This window comes from Colletotrichum aenigma (assembly GCF_013390185.1).
Source record: "Colletotrichum aenigma strain Cg56 chromosome Unknown KSG_Cg56_contig01, whole genome shotgun sequence".
NCBI classification, from domain to species: Eukaryota; Fungi; Ascomycota; class Sordariomycetes; order Glomerellales; family Glomerellaceae; genus Colletotrichum; species Colletotrichum aenigma.
Window position 1 is genome coordinate 5859515 of NW_023500907.1, and position 19393 is coordinate 5878907.

At 52.7% G+C, this 19393-nt stretch overlaps 6 protein-coding genes across 6 annotated transcripts; 4 read left to right on the plus strand and 2 right to left on the minus strand.

The window, feature by feature from the left end:
- Positions 1 to 285: 285 nt before the first annotated feature.
- CGCA056_v001542 (Uncharacterized protein) lies at positions 286 to 2744 on the minus strand (the record flags this gene model as incomplete). Its single annotated transcript, XM_037316802.1, has 2 exons — positions 286 to 2081; positions 2201 to 2744. The coding sequence occupies 2 exons, from the start codon at positions 2742 to 2744 to the stop codon at positions 286 to 288; spliced, it is 2340 nt and encodes a 779-aa protein (XP_037184713.1).
- Positions 2745 to 3375: 631 nt separating this feature from the next.
- Positions 3376 to 4564, plus strand: CGCA056_v001543 (putative oxidoreductase; the record flags this gene model as incomplete). The annotated part of the gene is made up of 4 exons (XM_037316803.1): positions 3376 to 3449; positions 3505 to 3737; positions 3800 to 3872; positions 3925 to 4564. 4 exons carry the CDS (start codon positions 3376 to 3378, stop codon positions 4562 to 4564), a joined length of 1020 nt encoding a protein of 339 aa, XP_037184730.1.
- A 158-nt stretch (positions 4565 to 4722) lies between these two features.
- Positions 4723 to 5856, minus strand: gsfR2-3 (Transcription factor gsfR2; the record flags this gene model as incomplete). The annotated part of the gene is made up of 1 exon (XM_037316804.1): positions 4723 to 5856. The coding sequence occupies one exon, from the start codon at positions 5854 to 5856 to the stop codon at positions 4723 to 4725; it is 1134 nt and encodes a 377-aa protein (XP_037184733.1).
- A 1244-nt stretch (positions 5857 to 7100) lies between these two features.
- On the plus strand, positions 7101 to 7886 carry CGCA056_v001545 (uncharacterized protein; the record flags this gene model as incomplete). The annotated part of the gene is made up of 2 exons (XM_037316805.1): positions 7101 to 7196; positions 7368 to 7886. 2 exons carry the CDS (start codon positions 7101 to 7103, stop codon positions 7884 to 7886), a joined length of 615 nt encoding a protein of 204 aa, XP_037184732.1.
- Positions 7887 to 7976: 90 nt separating this feature from the next.
- On the plus strand, positions 7977 to 13591 carry Ank3-0 (Ankyrin-3; the record flags this gene model as incomplete). The annotated part of the gene is made up of 3 exons (XM_037316806.1): positions 7977 to 9047; positions 9122 to 10441; positions 10493 to 13591. 3 exons carry the CDS (start codon positions 7977 to 7979, stop codon positions 13589 to 13591), a joined length of 5490 nt encoding a protein of 1829 aa, XP_037184735.1.
- A 1810-nt stretch (positions 13592 to 15401) lies between these two features.
- On the plus strand, positions 15402 to 17130 carry CGCA056_v001547 (Lactose permease; the record flags this gene model as incomplete). Its single annotated transcript, XM_037316807.1, has 4 exons — positions 15402 to 15909; positions 15963 to 16344; positions 16399 to 16576; positions 16633 to 17130. 4 exons carry the CDS (start codon positions 15402 to 15404, stop codon positions 17128 to 17130), a joined length of 1566 nt encoding a protein of 521 aa, XP_037184734.1.
- Between the last annotated feature and the right edge of the window lie 2263 nt (positions 17131 to 19393).

Sequence of the window (19393 nt, forward strand, 5' to 3'; positions counted from 1 at the left end):
ACAGACTGCTTGCTGGCAGCGTAGCATGCAGCGCATCTGCCGGAAGCATCCGCCACTTCGCGCCATAAGCACATGCTTTTTGATGATTTAACGACTTGCCATTTCTGTAGAAGGTCCTGTTTCCCCTGTTATCGCCTCTAGGAATACATCACAAAAAAATGCTGCTTTTGACTCCATACCGTTGCCCTCCGTGCCGTGTCTTGTCCCTGGTGTTTTTCGTACAAACTGCAGTCTTCCGTCGGTTGACTGCGACTGCGCCATTTACCCGCCAGCAGCACTGCAACGTCAGACCGTTGTAGTGCCAATGTCAAAGATTGCATTGCGCCACCCGTCTCTCTGATATTCGTGCACTCGGTCGCCTGCCAGGGCCGCCTCCTCGTGCCACATTTTGACGAGACTGCCGGGGGCATAGACCCCCTTGAAGACACCCCGGCCGGGTTGCGCAACGCCGACTCGGGTGTAGAGATCTGGATCCTCCGGAGGCACCAATCTCGCTGCCACGGCCCTGAGGAATGTCCACAAGTCCTGCGGGTCGGCGATGCGGGTAGCCCTGAGCCGCTCACGAGCAAAAAGAAGTTCTCTGTTAGCGAAATGAAGCAACTCGCCGATGCTGGCAGCAATCTGGGCTTCCAATGCGGCCTTGACAATTGGTCGTATAATCGGCTTCAGCACCCAAGCGAGGCAGGCGAATTTACTCTTGCGGAGCGTATAATCGAGATGGTGGATGCGAACTCGGACATTGTGAAGAGTCAATATGTCCTCAAGTCGCTCCTTTCCGACCTCCACATCAATGGCAACATCGATCCCCCGCTCATCAAGGTGGAATCCAGCGATGCCAGCATCGGCTAGCCTCAATATTCCCGAATGAAGGCGGAGCCAAAAGCCCAGATCCTCTGCGGCGATTGACAGGCCCGATATGGTAATTCGCATGAGCGTTTTCACTGTGGAAGTCGTCCGGAAGCGGGCCTTGCGAATTTCGACATCATTTTGGGTCGATATATTGATCTTGTAAGGGAGGAAAGAGCTGTTGTTGACGGTGCGACCTGGTTCCAAAATTAGGTTCTCCAAAAGGAGGTCAATTGCCGGTGCTGAAACCTCCAGGCGAGGAACTGGCACGTATTGGATGGCTTGCACCAGCAAGGGGATGAAGACGTTGACAGAGTCCGCCACCAACTCCCCGTTCGTGTATTGGTGGGCAGGCGACAGAATTTTGAGGATTCTTTGGGTGGTATTGAGCAGCTTTTGGATGTCAGCATCTTCAAGCACTGAGTGCAAGGCCAGTTGAACTTTGTCGAGCAATGCGTCGAGATCATCCCTGACGGATGACTCAGATGTAAGCTCCTTTGACTTGGCCCTCAACTCCTTGAAGCGGTCTTCGGCATGTTCGAAAAAGTCGGGATCCGTCAACATGTCTTGCAGCAAATTGCCGATTTGCCTGACAAGTTCGTCAAACTCAGGGTCGCTGCGGCCGTGCTCCATAACAACCTTGAACATGCGTTCAACTTCGTTCCAGTGGTTGCGATCACCGAGTGAGGTCAAAAAGAGCCAGAAGTTCTTCAGGGCCCGATCCGCCTCGGGGTTGGTGTTAATGTCATCCTGTGCAACTTCGATGGTGTCGGAGATGGCGTGCGAGTAAACCAGCAGATACCGCCGGATCAGAAGCGACAGCGTGGACACAGAATCAGAGTAGTCTTGACGGTCGCGCAAGTTGAGAATTGTCTTCTTCAATCGGTGCACGATGGTCTCTTGTTCGTCGCCGGTGACATGATCCACCAGGCTCTGGCTGGCTTCATCTGCGACTTTGGCGACACCATCAGCAACGACTTGGGAAACCTCGACGACCTCATCCTGGAAGTCGTCCTTGGAAGGGGGAGGCTTCGAGTCCCCGTTCGGGTGGCGGAGAGCTTCCTCTTCCTCTTTGGACGGCTCGATTTTCTTGGCGGCCTGCTTGGACACGTCGGATAGGGTGAAGGCTGTGTCGCGGAACACCTCTCGACCAATGGTGCCGAGGTCCGATAGCAAAAGGCGAAAGTCAGAATTGGTTAAGACGAGAGAGCCGACAGTTTGTAAGCTTTTGTATGCTTGGCAATTGTCAGTTTAAAGTCCAGTCAGGCTTTCATCTATTTGACTTTGATGGAACGTGGGGTCCTCCCAGTACACGGCATCCACGGTGTTAAGGTGTCAGTAGGGATCGACCCACCAGCAACTGTATCGGCTCTGGCCCTGGCTTTTGACGCTCGAGCACCAATGTCGTAGGCGTCGATGGACAAGCGAGCTTTCGTCAAGTACCAGATAAAATCTTGAATCTGGTCCTGGTCGTTCTTGTGCAGCAGGAGCTCAATCAGCTGCTTGATCAGGAGCTTGACGTTGAGGATGAGCTTGCGCCCAGAGTCGCTGAGGTCTGGCGTGTCGGGGTTAAGGATGTCGCAAGACAGCAGGGTGCGCAGGTTGACGATGAGCTGCTCGTTGGACGGCATGTATCCCTTGCCGAGGGCTCTCAGCATCTGATACGTGTGCAGCTTCTCGTGCAGCCGCTGCTGGAGCGCCGTGTCGTCATTGTAGCGCGGCAGCAGAGGCTCTCGCTCGCGATCCTCGCGCGACTTGCCGAACCCGAAGCAGGACAGCATCGTGCGCCACTTAAAATTGAAGCCGTAGGACGATGTGTTGGATATGCGCGTCAACTCATTCATGCCCGGGTCGAGTGCGGTGTATCTCGTCGATGAGAGCTTGGAGGTTGTTGACATGAAGTCGCGACGAACAGGCGTGTTGCGTGGTGGAATTCGAAGGGTGACCAGCCCATGACGTAGGTGAGTTCGTCCACTGCGCTGGGCGGAGCTTCCCATCCGGCAGGAGGCACGTGCCACCCCAGACGCAGCAGGAGCTTGGGCCCAAAATCGCAATTGCAGAACCCAAAGCTCAGGCAGCCAACCAGCGCCTGCGAATGAGAGACAGGCGATCGTCCCAAATCACAGTCCCGACGGCTGCACCTGTGGTTTCACTGCTTCTGAGGTGCGAGCTGTCGGGTCTTGTGCTACAGTAACCGGGATGAATGGCTTTCCGATGACTGACGCCTCAGAAATGGGGCCGTGAGCTCCGGCTCCCCAGTTCCACTTTCTTCCGCGGGACGTCCGCAGATCCTCCGCTCCATGTCCGCATATCTTAAGTATGCTTTTCGGAGGACGAAGATTGCTGCAATCGCACTTATCATAGTATTGTATTTTAATATGTGTGAAGAAGTTATTTGATTGTTAGGTAAATACAGTTACAGGGTAGATAAATACATATGCCAGTCTCCAGCACGCCATTCAGCCTTAAGTAAGGAAACTTCAAAAAGGCGATAGAAAATCTCTATTTGTCTATTTTACCACCATAAACATGACGACCGAATGGAATCCAGACAAGAATATCCCTGTACTGCATGGGAAAATTGCTGTCATCACCGGCGCAAAGTTCGTCATCCCACCCACATTCAACAAGCCTCAGCTTACACGATTCCTCCCACAGTAGTGACATTGGACGCGAGACAGCCAGATATCTTGCGCTGAATGGCGCCAAAGTGTATCTGGCGGTGCGATCCGAGGCCAAAGGTGTGCAGACACGAAGGCTCGTTCTAGACAAAACCCCCAAGATCGAGCCGCAAAATCTCCAATGGGTCAAGATGGACCTCACGGATATGCGTAGCATCACGGCCGCGGTCGATTGGTTGCAGACGCAGGAGCGAAAGATTGATATCTTGAGTATGTCACTTTCCCATAACCAATGTTTGGAGAAGACGTCATAGCTGCTGAAAATTTGAAAGTCCACAACGCAGCAGCAGCTACCTGGTCAAACGAACCAGTTGGCGCGGGATGGGAGCCTCACATGGCTGTGAAGTAAGTTCCATGAGTCAAATACAAGATGTCCTCTCCTGACGAGCAACGCCAGTTTCATCGGCCCCTTTGCGCTCACGAACCGCCTTCTCCCATTACTCCAAAGTGCCGCCGCGGAGAAAGGCGCTGACGTCCGCATTGTCACTCTAACCTCCACCGCACAAGTCGCGATGCTACCTAGTGGCTTCAAGTTCTCCTTCACCTCGCCCGACTGCCTCCGAAGCCCGGTCCCGTCGCACCCCTGGCAGTGGCGCTACTTCGGCAAGTTCGCCTTTGGCTTCGACATGATTCGCTACGCGGTCTCCAAAGCGGCCAACCTCATTTTTGCGCAAGAGTTGCAGAGAAGGCTGGATAAGCAGGGTTTGCCCATCATATCTGTTGCGGTGCACCCAGGAGAGGTCGCCACAGAGGGCGTGTTCTCGATTAACAACGCCATGGTCAGGACCATTGCGCGCTTGACGTTTCTTTCTCCGGAGCAAGGTGCCGCAAACCCCGTGTTTGCGGCAGTTTCGAGAGATGTGAAGGAGAATTTGGCTGCGTACAAGGGGCAGTTTTTGTTGCCGGTGGGAAAGATTGGTGCTCCTGCTTCGGTGGCATTAGATGAAGAGCAGGTGAGGGGGCTTTGGAACACCGCTACGGAGGAAATCAACAGAAGGCTGGCTGATGAGGGTTTGCCATCTCTACAACGGTGGTGAGGTCAGTAGCGAAGTACCGTGTACGAAACCGCATGTATGGCAAAATCTTTATTTCAATTTATGAAAGAATAGTCCCCTTATTCGCCAAATAGAGATAGACCAATGTTATGTGCCTTATCTTACAATTGAGGTGCATTGTGACAGGGGGTCGTATATCCTCAATACATGACAGACACACTATCGCCAGTACTCACAACCCAACGTTCGACCTTCTCAAGCCCCCACATCACCGTGAAAAGTAGCCTCGCAAACTCATCAACCTCCGCAGCAGGTATCCCGCGCTCAACCAAACTCTGCCCGTGCAGACTATGTAAAAACAACGGGTCCGCCTTGCGAGCGCTAGACTCCCACCGCGCGGACGAAGGCGCGTCCCACAGCTCCGCACGCGCGGTGATGCATATGTCCCCGCCGCACGTCTCGGACCACGTTGCCTTGAGCGCGCCGTACACGCCAGTAGCGATGCTCGTCAGCAGGTACGTTCGGCGGATCGACTCTGACAGGACAAACGCCCGATACAGATTCTGCACCATGTCCGTCGTGTCGGCGCCAGCGTCTTCAGGCAACGACAGGGTATTCGAGCAAACGGACGAGGAGGTCGCGTCAAGCGCCGCAGACTCCCAGAGCTGTTGGGCCCACAGGCGAAGCGTGTCGATCAGGCTCTCCGCCTTGGCGCGGCGGGATATGGAGGGAGAGAAAAGGGACAGCAAGAGGTGGATCAGGAGGGCCTGCGTGCGAGCGAGGTGTTCTCTCGTGGCGAGCAGGGAAAACGCCGGCTCCGCCGCCGAGTGGCTGGCGATCAGGTCCAGGATGTACGTTGCGGAGGTGGCGTCGACCACGTGTTCGTTGTCCGGCGTGACGTTCTGCGCGATGGCGATGGCGGCGTACGCATCTTGGAGGCAGCGGGGCATGCTCGATTCGGTGTAGAGGTTGCGGTGGATGAAGGGGTTGTGGCCTTTGCGGAGGAAGCGGACGAGCCAGTCCTGCAGGCCGCGGACGAAGTTGGTGAACACGGCGGCCGGAGGGATGGATCCCGGTGGGTGGTAGTGGTACGCGATGGCCCAGGACGGGGAGTTCAGGAACCAGCTTAGACGCTCCACGGTGGGGCTGAGCTGACTGGGGCTCGTTTCGCTGTTTGAATGATTGGGGTTTGTGATTGAGGATGATGATGATGCCTCGAGGTTGTGGTCGATCCCAAGGGATAGGGTACTCGGCACATCAGCTGCCTGGTCGGAAGCGAAGAAGGTGTCTGCTAGGGCGTCGATACCCTCCACCTGCAGAGCAATGTCGTTCATGTCATCCTGTATTGCGGGCCAGGCTGATTCCAAGTCCCAATTGGAAACGGACTGCGGCCCCGAATCGAAGGAGTCTGGCGGCGGACGGAGCCGTGACCGGCGGACCGGTGGGTATGCGCAGTCAACGTCCCGATCTAGACATCGGGAACAGGCGGGGAGTGCCCGATCGCAACGCCTCTTGGCCTCAACACATGGAAAGCAAGATGTCTGTTTTGATCTTCGGCCCATTGCGGTGTACCTTGTGATGTTGAGAAAGAAAATTGGCACGTAGTCCGCGTCGCACTAAACACGGAGTTCACGATGCAGGGGCCGCGAAATAGAGTTTCGCTGCGGAGATATTGCGGAGCGGGGGCACGTAGCTTCTTGGCTGAGAAAACGCTTCCATCCTAAGGCCCAGGGTCTCAAGTTAAGCCAAGGCCATGAAGTAGGTTTTGGGTAGATCCAGCAACGTGGATGCAGGGGCTGAGAAACACTAGGTGTGGGATGGAACCTGATCGTCTTTGCAATATCTCTGAGTTTGCGCTGAGGATCTGTCATCCCAGACTTCAAACAGCAAGATCTGATGCCACATTCTATCTCTCGGCAGGGCGGGCTGGCGGTGGAGGTGCTTAGCTGGGCTATTCAGGACTGGTATCGGAATCCCACTCCCATTTCAGAACGAACCGGTGGGATACGAACTCTGGGAGCTTGGTGGTTACGTCTTAGGAGACATTGGGAGAGTTTCAATTAATTCCTCAAGAATGGACTAACTAATTATGCTGCCATAAAGCGCAGCACTGGTCGTGACTAACATAATGCGGGCCTTCTGCGTGGGGGATCGGGTTCTAGCCTTCTAGGCTTCATTTTAATTACTGTGATGGTAGGATTTCTAACTCTTTGACATCTATGGCTTAATATTGAATTGGAGACCTCTCTGGCCAGAAGCCCTGGAAGAATTCGTTGAGGAATGCCAAGAATTGGAAGGATTCACATCGCTGAGCAGTGATTCGCCACCCACAACAGGCAGCCACTTCCAAACCTGAGGCAACTGATTGATTGAATTCTGGTCACCCAATCTTGCTCCACGTCATAATCTTCTGTGTTTTCTCCGACTTCCATTTACTCGTTCCAAAAAGGTTCTCTTTCGTTACGTGACTAATCGTTATCTGGTTCCAATTGCACGATATTTCAACGCCAGCACTGTAAGCACCTTGAACATTAATCTTCAGTTTGACCTCGTAGTGAGTCTGGACCTGAAGACCACTATGTCTGCGAGTCACAGCGACAGCGACGCTGTCAGGATTGACCGAGACGACATTAGCGACTACAATCCCGATCAAATTCTGCCAGAGCCGCCCGAGGTGATCGAGAACCTAAGAGCCTGGCTACAGCCGACCAAATATGACCTTGAAAGCGGCGAATATCGAAAGCACCTCTCATCTCGCGCCCCAGGCACCGGCGAATGGATCGCATCCAACAGCACATACAATAACTGACTCAAAGGTGAAGAGCAAGGACTCTTACGGATCAAGGGAATACCAGGCTCTGGAAAGTCAGTCTTGGCGTCCAAAGTTGTCCGAGACCTGTCCCAAAATCAACCAGCAACCCCGGTGCTGTACTTCTTCTTTCGGAAGATCATTGACGCCAACCATGAACCGGTTGCGCTGTTGAGAGACTGGCTGGATCAACTGCTGCTATACAGCCCGCCTTTGCAGAAGCAGATCAAGGAACACGTCGAAAACAAGCGATCTCTCAACAGCATGTCGATGGAAGGCCTCTGGAAAGATCTTCGGATGGCACTTTCCGGATTATATGGGAAAGCATTCTGCATCGTTGACGCTTTGGACGAGATGGATAGGCACCATTGGACGTTCATCCGCGCTCTGGGTGAGCTCGGGACTTGGAAGCCTCACAGAGTCAAAGTGCTCGTTACCAGCAGATTCATGCCTGAGATGGAGCAACTCATGAGAGGTCCCAACCATTCTCAGATTCAATTGCAGTCTGATCTGGTTGATGTCGACATTGCCACCTATGTTCGAACGAGCTTGTAGTCTTCAGACATATCTCTAGAGGACCAAAAGGTCATCAGGGAGGCTATCCCAGGTCAAGCGCATGGCATCTTCTTATATGCCAAACTCGCCATGGATGCCTTCCTCAACCCAGGAGCCTATGCCAAGAAGGTTATGAAGGCTTTGCTCCAGGATATGTCGGCCATATACTCCAATCTGCTCCGTGAACACTCACGGAGGTCTGGCGTTCCCAAAGACGTTCAGCTCTTCATTCTACAATGGATTACACACGCCACCCGACCGCTTGGCCTACTGGAGATGGCCGATATCATCAAGGCCACCCATCATAGTCTCGTCAACCAAGACCTCAAGCTCAGCAAAGACATCGTGAGAGCAGCTTGTGGCTCTTTGTTGAAAATACTGCCCGACGAGACCGTCTGTGTGATTCACCACACACTCACAGAGTACCTCACAGACATCAACAGGAACCACAATTCTGCATACCATATTCTGACCTCCGGAGAGACGAACGCCAGACTTGGTTTAGCATGTTTGAATTACCTACAGGCCGGTTGCCTCGATGAGATGAGTCCCGAGAAAGACGAGTCGGTAGATCGCTCTTCAAACAAACCCAGGCGCGGCTACAAAAGACTAGACACTGCTGAAGTAAACTTGAAGTATCCCTTCGTTGCTTATGCAGCAAGCAACTGGCACGTCCATCTTGCCAAATCGACCCGCGAAGGTTATCCGCAGAAGGAGATGAACCAGGCACTAGACATGTTTGTCGAGAACCCTCATTGGTTGAACACATGGCTCGAAATTCGCTGGGATGAAGGGATTGGCGGCGTAACCCCTTTGCATATCGCGGCCAGATATGGCTTATCTGACTGGGTGAGGCATCAGCTGACCGTACCGGGTGCCGCCGTTGACCCTGTAGATGTCAACGGCAGATCGCCACTTTTCTGGGCAGCTGAGTGTGGGACGAAGGACATCGTTAAAACGTTGATTGACGCAGGCGCGAACCCAGACCAAGATGAGCATGAGGGACTCAAGCCTCTCCATCGAGCTGCTTTAATGAACCATGCAGGGGTTGTCAAGGTTTTACTCGAAGCAGGCGTCAACCCATTGACCCCGAAGACGAAAGAGAATTCCGGCAACTGGTGTGGTAACGCATCAAGAACGAGAGGACACACTCCGCTCATGGTCAGTCCAGCTTGGCTGTGCTTATGCACCGCTGAAGAAAGGTTTGCCGTGTGAAAACTGACTTCTTTCAATAGTACGCCTGCCATCAGGGGCATTTGGAAGCAGTGGAGGAGTTTTTGCCCTTCTTACATGACATGAAGGCCCTTCATCGAGCGTTGGCTTGGGCAGCTGAAAGAGGCCAGGATAAGATTGTCAACAGAATCTTGGCGGAGCCTGGCGTTGACATCAACCGCAAAATCAGAGGTGGAACGCCTCTGTTTCGAGCTTGTAAAAGTGGCAGTGCACAGACGGCTCTGCTACTCCTTAAGAGTGGCGCAGACGTTACGATCCAATGTCAACGAGACGAAGAGTTCGGAGGCTGTAATGCGCCAAAATACGACTCCGACAGCAATTCCGAGTTCGATATTGAGGAATCCGAAAACACATCCGACCCACGGAGAAGACGGGATCTTTCTGCCCTGTACATTGCCTGCGAAGGCCCGACTCGAACTCATAGGACACCTCTGACAAGTGACTCTTTAGCGGCTAGAGAGGTTCTTGAAGCATTCATCGAGTGTGGTGAGAATATCCACCAGCGGGTTTCAGATGGATCAACGCTGCTGCATGCGGCGAAACACAATCCTGTGTGGACGAGTTTACTGCTAGAAAGATCCGTTGACCCAAATATCGCCGACAACCAGGGCCACACACCCCTTCACAATCCGGGAAATACAGACAGCGTATCTCAACTGATTGAGAATGGCCACGCGAATTTGAATGCGGCAGTACCTTCAAATGGAAAGACGCCGCTCTTCTTCCTCCTCGATCGCAACGCTACATTCGTGGCTCTCAAGTTTTTAGAGTATGGCCCGGACTGTAAGGTCGTGGACAGCGAGGGTAATGGGGTATTGCACGTCGCCCTCGGAAAGTCTAACCCAGACGCAAGAATCCTCAAGAAACTGATCGAGTTAGGTGCCGACGTCAATCTCAGAAACAAGTCTGACATGACACCCATGGACGTCATGAGGTTTTCATGCGACTATCCGAAAGAGATATGGGACATGTTACTCAGTGCCGGAGCTGACATCAACGCCAAAGACAAAAATGGCTGTACCGCACTTTTCAGAATGGCCAAGTCCCGTACTTCCGATCGCAAAGACCCTCACAGAGACATGAAGGCAATGATAGAACGGGGTGCCACGCTCAACACTTGCGATGCCAAAGGTCGCAGTTTGTTGCACGAAGCTGTGAGAAGCCATCCTGGGATCTCAAAGAGACTTTTAGATTACCAGGAATATCCCCGACTGGACTTCTTGATCAGCCTGGGGCTCGATCTGCATGTTGTCGACAACGATGGGAATAGCTTGCTCCACGAACTCAGCTGGCATCCTTCAAACTTCGATAACTTCACCAGCGTCATTCCTGTCTAGAAGCAGCTCCTGGACCTGGGACTTGACCCTCAGCAGTCGAACAAGAAAGGAAGAACGCCACTTCACAACCTGTCGTGCAAGGCTCGTCGAGGGTCAAGCGAACCGGACGCGGCGTACCCCTTGGAGCTCATCTCACGGGCGGGAACAGTCGACGCTGCTGATGAAGACGGCATTACTCCGCTGCACTTTGCCGTCACCGCTTCAGAATACCATACCAAGAAGCTGCTCGACGCAGGTGCTAACCCGAATGTTGCCACCAATGAGGACTTGACCCCACTCCACCTCGCCGTTAGAAGCAGGCAAAGCAACATTGTCGGACTGTTGTTAGACTCTCTCTACCAGCTAGCTGGATTTGAAGATGCGCGTCGAGGCGCTTGGCTAGCAGATGATTGCCCCCTGCCTATCACCGGCGTCAATCATGAAGACAAGAAGGGCCAAACACCCCTTCATTACGCTTGTACATCAGGCCGTCCCGAAGTTGTTGCTATGCTACTCAAGGCAGGCGCCAATGTCAAGGCCTCCGGTCTTCGCGAGGCTTGCGACCTATTCGAAGCGGAACATACGCTGTGGGATGCTCCTCATAGACGTGCCCCTGAGCCAGGAAATGGAGACGCAACTGGTCTCAAACTCTCAGACTTGTCCCGTCCCCAATATATCGGCAACAATCATCTGTCAAAAGACACAGCCAGACTCGATGAGATTATCGACATGCTCCTTGATAGGGGTGCAGATCTCTCATGGCCTTGGGTAGGACGCCGTTGGAATGAGAAGCTCGCAGGGGTTTCGACTACCTCCTTGGGATGTGGAGATTACACTCTCAGATGTTGGACTGTAGCATCGCAGAAGCGTCAACTCGGCCCCTCTCGTCACCGAATCGGCCACGAAGAAACACCATTCGATGAGTACCTCGTCAAGTATCGCGATGAGACCACCATAACGGCGTTGCGGAACTACGACAGTATCAAGAAGGGGAGGCCGAACCGGAAACTTCTTTGGTCGATATTAAAGCGGCGCCAGTACTATCTTGTGGAAGAACTCTTCCACTGTGGTGTCGATTTCTTCACTGAAAATCAGCGTCTAAAACTCACCGGCCTCGAAGAACTAATACGTGGCGGCTTCACATATTTGGTGAATCGTATCATTCAGCTGGAAGCCAAAAGAAGACAAGAAGAGGGCATCTATTGTGGAGGGAGGAACACAGAAACCCCAAGAACCAAAATCGATACTTCCTGGATGAGGAAGCAGGAGTCAGAAAAGAGTTCCAGGCCGTTCATTCTGGAAGCCATCCACATGGAGCTTCCAGTTTTCGACGTTCTCTGTCTTTTAGTTGAAGACTTCGGCGCCGATATCAACGAAATGAGCTGGAGCACCATGAAGTTTGGTAACGATGAGTTGCAGATCATGCAAGGTGCTCTGCATATGCTTGCTAGGGGGAATCATTGGTGGCATGTGGCGCAAGCTCTACCATATCTCATCGGACGTAGCGCGAGCCTTGAGCTGAGGAACGCCCAGGGGCAAACGCCGCTTCAAATTGCCCTTGAATGTGGAGGAAACATAAGAACCGGGCCATTTCACCGCGACGCAGCTCGCCTGCTCATTCTCGGGGGCGCGGACACGAATGCCGTTGACACGATGGGGCGCACATGTCTCACATATGCCGGTTCTGACGCCGAGATGATTCGTCTTTTGATCGAGCATGGGGCTATTGTTAAAGCCGACGTTCTCTTTGCGGCAATTGACAGACAAGATGATAAAGTGCTTGGGGCGCTACTGTCGTCAGGCGTTGACCCAAACATGAGGCTGGAACGGAGTCCTACGGGTACTTTCAAAATTGATCCCAGAGGACTCACTGTGCGTCGTTGGAACGACGATGACATCCCAAACTATGAGTGGTATCCGCTCCATCATGCGGCAACAAAGATGTATCCCAAAGGGAAGCGAGGGAAACCAGCGCCGAGGGAAGAATGGCCAGCCATTTCCCAGGTTATCCGAGTTCTTCTGTCCTGCGGCGCTGACCCCTTTGCAGAGTTCACCAGATGCACAACAGCAGACTGCGATCACCAAAGGCTTGCCCGCCGAAGACCATTCAATATCTCCAAAACCGAAACAGCGGAGAACCCAAGCGATGCACCGGGAAGCCACGAAAGATGTCTGGTATTACACGAGCTGCTGGCCGACAGCCATGCTACGTATCAATGCTTATCATCAGAAGGCATCGATCCCAATCATCGAGATGGGAAGAATCGAACCCTTCTCCTAGCTGCGTGTTCCTCCAAGAGAGGTCCAGACATGCCGTTTGGCCCGGAAGCTGAAGAAGAATGGAAAGAAGACAAACCCACAGGGATCACGGTATTCGAACGCCTCATCGAACTCGGGGCCGATCCCGAGGCGCGAGACATGGATGGTAGTAACGCATTGCATCACATGCTCCAATTCCGACAAGTCAGAGATAGGAGCGTCCCGTCTATGGTGAAATCGCTTTCGTACATTGCACAATCTCATCCGTCAACCGTCAACCACAGAGACAAGAACGGCAAAACACCACTTCACCTTGCCGTCGAACGCGCCCTCTACGAAAAGAAGACGACATACGCCGACCTGCTGCTTGACGCTGGCGCAGGCCCTCTGATCACCGACAACGATGGAAACACCGTCCTGCATATCCTGTGTCGAATGCTATGGATTTCCACCCTACGGCCCCTCTTCAAGACGCTCATCAAGCACGGCTGCGACGTCAATGCACGCAATCTTCAAGGCGAGACGCCGTTGTTTGGTTACTTTGGCGGGTTCACGCCAGACGAGAAGCATTTCTATAAAATACACAGAGATATAAAGACCTACGATGATGCAGGCGAACTTGCTGTTCTAAAGGCCGCTGGTGCGGATTTCTCGGTCCAGCGAAACGATGGTCAGGGATTGCTCCACATCGCGGCCAAGGGACACGAAGTGAGGTTCAAGAAGCTTCTTGATGAAGGGCTGGACCCCCTGTTGGAGGACGGTGAACGCAAGACTGCGTTGAATGTAGCTGCTGCATCCGATAATACAGGCGTGTTGAAGCTGTTCAAGCGCGGGGAGACAGAAGTTCGGGGAACCAGAAGCTGGATGGATGGTGATGCCATCTTTGGTCTCAGATGATGGGCTCGCTCGGCCGCACAGGGTTACTTTATGCGGAAAATGTTTCCAGATTGTTAACACCTACAACCTAATCAACATCCTTGTTGTTTCGAGAAATGTTCACTTTGTGCACCTCGGAAGCGACTGGGGCGCGCGGCTTGCGCGGTTTCCGCGAGTGTTCTTTCGCCCGCTAGCCGAGGTCTTCAGCGGCAGACGAGTGTCGATGGCATTTCTTGGCGACGGTGAACCTTTTTCATTTCCAGACCAAGCCCGAGAGACGCGCCGTTTGTACCGCGTAGTTCAGGCATGATCAGCGGCTGCAATTGCATGGGTTCAATCGTATGAGGCTGGACTTGAACTGTTAAACTTCCCCACGGGGAATGGACTCCGCAGGTTCATCTGGACTAGGCAGTTGCCCGTGGGGAAATGGTCTAGACTGTGTTCCGCACGAAAGTTTTGTCTGGGTAAGGTGTCTTGGTGGTAGAGATAATTTCATCAGGTGAGAGAATAAACTGATGGGCCGATGTCTATTGAGTTACCTCACGGGGAGTATCGGCTGTGGAGTGTCGGCGTCGGCAAGACGTGGAGTATCGGCCGCGGCTACTTGGACGGGAACAAGACGCTTGTTTGGCAAGGAAGTGCCTGGCCGCGAGTGAGCTGAGATGGAGGACGCATCTGCCGATGTCAACACCGGAGCATTCCTTGGCCATGTCGCCTCAGTGGTTGCAGAAATTGGAGATCAACGAGAGGCAGCCAATTGCGACCGCGTTCCTGGCTTGATCCGGGGGGATCGTGTGGGGAACAAGGACTTTGAGACCGAAGATGCGGGGAGTTAGGTGACCGGGGTAAGCAGTATTGCGTGAGACTTGGATTTTGGGGTTGGTTGCCTACCGAGTGTGAATGATCCATGAACCAGAGAGAAAATGGCATCGGGATAACGTTTAGGTGCTGTCTTGTCTATATAGTCGTGATAGAGTTGTAAGGTGAGTGTACCAACGACATTTCAACTTCATTGGCATCCCGTCATGGGCAAAGAAGACCCGTTGTGTTGCCCCGCCATGCTCTGGACTCTTCCGGCGGATACACCCGCCGCCGCTAAATCAAGCAAGAAACTATGAGGTTGATGGCATTCTGGAAGCTACACTACTTTAGAAGTGATCGTCACGTCCTATGTTGTCTCTGAGGTAGGTGAATTAGTTCATGCGAACTGATTATTCCATTTCCTGATTGAGGACTTCGAGTCTAACACAATCTTGACACAGTCACGCCGACTCCCTGTAGGAACGAGTCAACAAAGCCAGCCACATGGTTTGAAAAGGAAGGGCCAACCGCTGTTCTGACTTGGCATTGGCTGCAACTCTCCGCATTCAAAGGCCCGACTCAATGGAGAACATCGGTCTCCGCGTTTCCCCAGCGGCGCAGTGGCCCAACCCGGTTTGAATCCCCCACGAATCCACTTCGAGGCCATGGAACAATACCTGTGAAAAGCGAAAGAGGCCTCGTCTCGCGCGTTCGCGGCCTGATCAACCGCGTCATTGGCCCACCTTCGCAGTTGCATGAACAGGGAGCTATGCGGGGTATCCTCCTCAATACCCCATGAACGAGATGAATTGTCCGATGTTCTAGCGAATGCATCCATCTCCCTGTAAGTCAGAGGCTAGGGGCATCTCGGTCCACGCCAAGATGATACAACGGGGCGGCATGGCACGTCGAAATGCTTTGATAGCCATAGCTTCGTCCTCTCGAGTTCTCAAAATTCTGCCCGGGCCCAGAGCCGCAGTTCTCTCGACAACTACCTCGCCTCTTCTCCCGACCTCCCCAGACTTCCAACATGGGCCGAAAGAATTCGGCAAACGCAAAGGCCGTCGGCGCTGAGCTGGCCGCCGTCCTCCCGGACATCGATCCGTGGTATAAGCAGCCGCACATCCTGCGCCTCAACCTGTGCATCATCTCCATCATGATGTGCGCTTCGGCCAACGGCTACGACGGTTCCATGATGAACGGCCTGCTCGCGCTCCCGCAATGGCACACCTTCATGAACCAGCCCACCGGCCCGTGGCTGGGATTCGTCAACGCGGCATACTCCCTCGGTAACGTCCTCGTATACCCGGCCGCCGCGTGGGTGTGCAATAAATATGGCCGCAAGGTCGGAATCTATATCTCATGGGTGTTTCTGGCAATTGGTACAGCGGTGCAGACGGCGGCACCGAATGAGGGCGCTTTCGTCGCCGCCAGGTTTATAATTGGCTGTGCTTCTGGGTTCTTCCTCTCGGCGCCGCTGCTAATCACTGAGAACGCGTATCCCACTCATCGCGGAGTTGTATCCTCACTCTACAACTGTAAGATCCACTGCTCATATCCTTTCGACAAAAGTTATACTGACTCTGTGAAGGTATGTGGTATGCTGGAGCTGTCGTCGCGGCTTGGTGTACCTTCGCCACGAGGCATCTCACCGAGTGGTCTTGGAGAATGCCATCCCTCCTGCAGATCGCGCTCCCACTCCTGTCGGCTCCGGGCCTGTTTCTGATCGGCGAATCGCCTCGATGGCTCGTCTCCGTAGACCGTATCGACGAAGCTAGGGTGGTCATTGCCAACGCACACGCTGGCGGTGACATCAACTCTCCTTTGGTTAACTTCGAGATGATGGAAATCGAGGAAACGATTCGCGCGGAGAGGGAGGCGCACACCGCCACGACGTGGGCCGATCTTTACAGCACGCCTGGAAACAGACACCGTCTGTTTATCTCTGTTAGTTTGGGAGTCTTTGCGCAATGGTATGTCGGCTTTCCATTCCTTCCATTACGTCTAGTAACTAATTGGCGATAAAGGTGCGGTGTCGGCGTCATCTCGTACTATTTGGCCCTCGTCCTTTCATCCGCAGGCATCAAGTCCGTCGATGACCAAACTCTTATCTCGGCTTGCATCCAAATCTGGAACCTGATCTGCGCCACCAGCGCTGCTATCATGGTGGATAAGATCGGAAGACGAGCTCTCTTCCTGGCATCAGTGAGTTCCTAAACATTTAACCTCTAATAATTGTTGCTAACCATCATACTATCCAGGGCACGATCATGCTCATCTCCTTCTCCATCGTGACCGGCCTCTCCGGCAGCTTCGCAATGACGGGCAACGCACCCACCGGCACGGCCGTCATCCCCTTTCTCTTCATCTTCTACCTCGGCTACGACATCGCCTTGACGCCCCTAATGGTCGCCTACCCGGTCGAGATATGGCCGTACCGCCTCCGCGCCAAGGGTCTCACGGTGGCGTTGATGGTCAGCTTGGCCTGTGTCTTCTTTAACACCTTCGTCAACCCTATCGCGCTGGAGTCTATCGCTTGGAAATACTACCTCGTTTTCCTTGCCGTGCTGGTTATCATGCTTGTGAGCGTCTGGTTTGGGTACCCCGAGACTCGTGGACGTACGCTTGAGAACGTCGCCTACCTGTTTGATGGAGAGGACGCGGAGGCTGGAACTGGCACGGCAGAGGGCGCATTGAAGCAAGCGGAGGCTGCACATGTCGGGGAGGTGGCGCACGTGGAAGAGACTGAGAAGAGGTAATGATATATGCTCGCGTGCAAGGTTTGGAACACAAGATCACAGGTGAAGAGGTTAGACCAAAAGTCAAACATTTTGGTGTTCAAGATACTTGAATCGGTCTTGTGCATGTAGTCTAGGAGCTTCGACTCCAAGTCACTGATCTCACCTACAAGACAATATCTTTTGGGCCCCTCGCTATTCATACCAATTGAATGAAATAGCCCATCATTATCCCCGTACTGAGTCAGTAGTGCCGAGCGTTATAAAACAGAGTATGTTCGACAGGCCTACGGTGCCTCGATTGATTATAGGCGTTCGACTTTCCACATCTCGCCCACAGCGGGACTTAAGCAAAACAAAAGCATACTGCCCTTTGATTCCAGCGCGAGAATTAGCTCATACGCAAAAAGGGATGCAGATTCGAACTTGGGGCCTTTTGACGTCACCTGTCGGCGATCTCACCAAGTCAAGCTTGCCAGCTAGGCCAAGTGAGTATGATATATTAACGGAAACCCAGGGAACCGGCAAGATGTAGGAGACGGCGGAGAAGAAGATTGGGGAAGGACCCCGGGAGTTGGCAGAAATGGAAGGCGGCAGCGAGAAGGTAGACCGAAAATGTGAAGAGTGAAGAGCCATAAGGGTGCTGGAATGAGAAGGTGCGCGGATGGAATGGGACTAATGGAGACGTTAGCAAATAAGTTGCCGGAAAGGAATTAACGGCAGGAGCAGTGAGTGTAGAGAAGCAGCCAAAGGGGAGGGCGGGTCAAGGAAGGAGGAGGCATGATTAGGCGGTGTCAAAGGTATGGCAAGTGGCAAGACCAGCACTAGAGCACCTGACCACTTGAACGAGCGTACTCTAATGCGTCGGGAAGGGGGTCACCAGCGTGACAGCCTCAATCGAGTGCCTTTACAGCCTTCAAAGAAGTGAAATAGCAGAAATCAAAATTGTGTAGAAAGTCTGTTAAGAGCCGAATAAATCTGTGTCAGGGAGAGTACGACTTGGGGTCATGTCGTAGTATGGAGCTCCGCATAACCAAATGGATTCCTAAAAGAAATCACTAACAAATATGCGAGGTGGATTATTAAAGCGCAACATGGGCCTTACGTTTGTTCCCATGGCGGTCGTTGCTCGAGAAGAGACAAGGTGATGCCAGATCTCATGAGCCCATAGGAAACTGTTCATATGCGGTGTCCAAACATCACACTGAATGCAGAGTGAAGCGTAGAAGGCAACATAGCAGGAAGTTCAAGAAGACAAGAAGTGACAACTGGGTAGAAAGCAGCATATTTCGGTCAGAGAACGCAAGAAAAGGGGAACGAAATTGCATGTGTGGAAGGTTCAAATTTTAGCTCCAAGGTCCATGCTACGATCCACAGCGCCCAGGAGATATAAAGCCAGCTTCTGCCGCATCAGATATCGTGTGGTGCGTCCCGAAAGCCTCTGTGGCCGAATGGTTACCTATGGTATAAGGATGTTTTTTTGCCCCCTTCGTTTGAGTTAGGTCTCTCGTTCGAACCCTCTCCTGTGCTTTCTTGTGGTTCTTTTTTTGCTGCTGACCCTTTGGGTCATGGTCATGAAACTTTGTTAAACTTCTACCTTAGAGATACCTTGAGGGCTTAACTAAACGGAACATGCTTTTCACTGCTGGGAATACAGATGTATGTTTTGACAAAGTCAACGTAATTCTTGCAACTGAAGTGTTATAGGTTTATTTATGTAACCCGCCTGGCTTGAGAGAGACAACCTAAAAGACTTAGAAACCAATATCCGGGCATGGTGACAAGAAGACTTCAAAGCTCTATGCGGAAGGTAAGGTGGTATTAGCTGCTGAGAACTACAACATGAGGGGACTATTAGACTAACACCGTTGCCAAGTCCCCAAGGGCTGTCCAGCGTAGCTACCTCAAGGTCGCAGAGTTTGCCTTAAATAGCTGGAGATAATCAGGAAGACAGAATGTTGTTTAGGTATGGTAAGGAGGTCTGGTCGCAGTGTACAACTGAAGCTCTCAGCGAATCGGAGTACCTAATATTAGGAGACATAGAGCAACTATACATTCACTTAAACTTGTAACATCGCTCTCATCCGTATCTGCGGCGGCTCATGATGGTAAAGCGGCATGTCCTCAAAATATGAAGCAATTCAGTTTCGATTCAGATTGTTTCAATAAACGGCCGAGTCACTAAGACTGTCTCGACATTGCAAATTGAGCTTCAACGCCACATTCTCAGAGGAGTTTCAATATGCGATGCTTTTCCCAAAGTTCCCGCATTCATTTCAGTGCG